At 60.3% G+C, this 2,284-nt stretch overlaps 1 protein-coding gene across 1 annotated transcript in view; it reads left to right on the forward strand.

The window, feature by feature from the left end:
* The first annotated feature begins 563 nt into the window (after positions 1–563).
* IKBKE (inhibitor of kappa light polypeptide gene enhancer in B-cells, kinase epsilon) overlaps positions 564–2,284 on the forward strand; it is a 9,262-nt gene continuing 7,541 nt past the window's right edge. Inside the window, exons 1-4 of the mRNA XM_010181165.1 lie at positions 564–701; positions 1,005–1,134; positions 1,335–1,516; positions 1,805–1,965. Of these exons, the coding sequence (XP_010179467.1) occupies positions 630–701; positions 1,005–1,134; positions 1,335–1,516; positions 1,805–1,965 (545 nt within the window). The 5' untranslated portion in view covers positions 564–629. The remainder of the gene's footprint in view (positions 702–1,004; positions 1,135–1,334; positions 1,517–1,804; positions 1,966–2,284) is intronic.

Genomic DNA, 2,284 nt, shown 5'->3' on the forward strand with positions numbered 1-2,284 from the left:
TTTTCGGTTTTGAGTTTTATTTTCATTTTCAATTTGGCTCCTTCCCGCCCGGGTCTGCGGGTCGCAGTCTGTGGGTCGAGGGCAGTTTTTGGGGTGCCGGCTGTCGGCGCTCCCGTGCATCACAGCGGGAGGAAGCAGCTATTTTGGGGGAATGCCCAGCGGTTTTGAAAACCCCGTCCTTGGCGATTTGCATATTTCATGCAAACACTTGCCAGGGCTGGAGCAGCGACTCGGCGCCTTTGAAGTTTCTCGAGTGAGCCGTCTGGATGGGTTGGAATCAGCCCCGTCCCGCAGGGAGCTGCCAGCCCTAAACCTGTTATAAATCGGAACAAACACGCTGCCGCGGAGCACATGGGGACGGGAAGCCACGGGAGGTGAATCGCAGCGCTGCGCTTTTGCAGGGGAGAAGACGAAGGCTGAGGGATGCCCACAGCAAACGCCCTGCGCTGTCAGCGGGGCTGGCGTCCCCAGCCGGATGTGGGAGCAGAAACGGGGCTGATGGAGCTGCTTAGGATGCCGATCACATCACCTCCCAGCACCTTTTTCTTCTCTTTTCCCAGAAATCAGGGGAGCTGGTTGCTGTGAAGGTCTTCAATAATGCCAGCTACCTCCGGCCCCAGGAGGTGCAGATGAGAGAGTTCGAGATGCTGAGGAAGCTGAACCACAAGAACATTGTCAAGTTATTTGCCGTGGAGGAGACGGTGAGTGGGACCAGTGCCTGGAACCCCACTGTGCTGACTGGGCCAGTACCACTGGAGCTGGTCTGAGAGCAGGGGGGGCACTGGTGGCACTGGTCACTGGGCTGGAGCAGGGCTCTTGTCCCCTACCCAGACGTGTGGCACAGGGAGACGTCCTTCAGCACAGGTTGGGCCGAGCAGGAGAAACCCAGGGACCCACCAAGAAGGGAGGGGTCCTGGTCCTGCCTGGGGAGGGGACAGGGTCGGGACGCGGGGCCAGGCAGTGCTGCGGGAGCGGCTGAGCCCTGACGGCTGCTCCCGCTGCAGGGCAGCTCCAAGCAGAAGGTGCTGGTGATGGAGCACTGCTCCGGGGGCAGCCTCCTCAATGTGCTGGAGGAGCCGGCAAACGCCTTCGGGTTGGCCGAGTCCGAGTTCCTCATCGTGCTGCAGTGCGTGGGTGAGTGCGGGGTCAGACATGGCACCTCCGAACGGGGTGGGTTTGTTTTGGGGGTTTCTCCTTGTGAACCTGCTCACGTTGGTCCCCATTTAAGTGCAACCAGCCCTGGGCTCTGTCCCCTCTCATGTTCCTATGATTAAACAAAATGTGCTGGAGCCAAGCGCTCCGTCCCCGCGTCCCAGCGCTGCGTCCCTGTGCAGTGGCAGGGATGAACCACCTCCGCGAGAACGGCGTCGTCCACCGCGACATCAAACCCGGCAACATCATGCGGCTGAAGGGGGAGGACGGGCAGAGCGTCTACAAGCTGACGGATTTTGGGGCTGCCCGTGAGCTGGATGACGACGAAAAGATTGTGTCTGTCTACGGGACGGAGGAATATCTCGTGAGTACGGCGTGTCGCCAGGCTGCTGCCCCTGGGGGAAGCTGGTCCCATCCCTGCATCCAACAGCAACTTGTAGGGAGCAGCCATGATTTGAGAGCCCAATCTCAAAGGGGCCATGTTCGTAATGAGGAGGGCTCAGCATTTCTGTTGTAGAGTTAAGGCGACGTTTCGTTTGGAGGCTCCAGCAGAAGAGCCCAGGCAGTTTGCAAGCCCAGTGCCCAGGGCTCGGTGCCCACTGCAAAGTCACCGGCCACCTCAGCAGCACCGCTCTCTGCTTGGTCCCCGCAGCACCCGGACATGTACGAGCGCGCGGTGCTGCGCAAGCCGCAGCAGAAGGCGTACGGCGTCACCGTCGACCTCTGGAGCATCGGCGTCACCTTCTACCACGCTGCCACCGGCAGCCTGCCCTTCGTCCCCTTTGGGGGACCTCGCAGGAACAAGGAGACCATGTGGGTACCGTGTCCGGGGGGGGTGGCCCTGGGGGACGGCCTGGCTGTGGGTGGGGGTGCCAGCAGCACCGTGTGGCTGTGAGCTGGGGTTTGCTGCTCCTCTGATCCCAAGCAGCCCGGGAAGCCCTGAAGCGCGGCCCATGGAGGGTGTGCGTGTGAAGGATCTGTGCCCCGTTCACAACATTTGCCCTCAAAATGCATTCTCATTATTTTTGTAGCTGGAAGAGGAGCCAGGGTTAATGTTTGCTTGAAAGTTTTTGACTGTTTCTTGAAGTATTTTCCCTCTGTGCAGGTCTTTGCCTTTCCCAGCCCATCCACG

Source organism: Mesitornis unicolor, unplaced genomic scaffold (assembly GCF_000695765.1).
Source record: "Mesitornis unicolor isolate BGI_N332 unplaced genomic scaffold, ASM69576v1 scaffold45653, whole genome shotgun sequence".
Classification (NCBI taxonomy): domain Eukaryota; kingdom Metazoa; phylum Chordata; class Aves; order Mesitornithiformes; family Mesitornithidae; genus Mesitornis; species Mesitornis unicolor.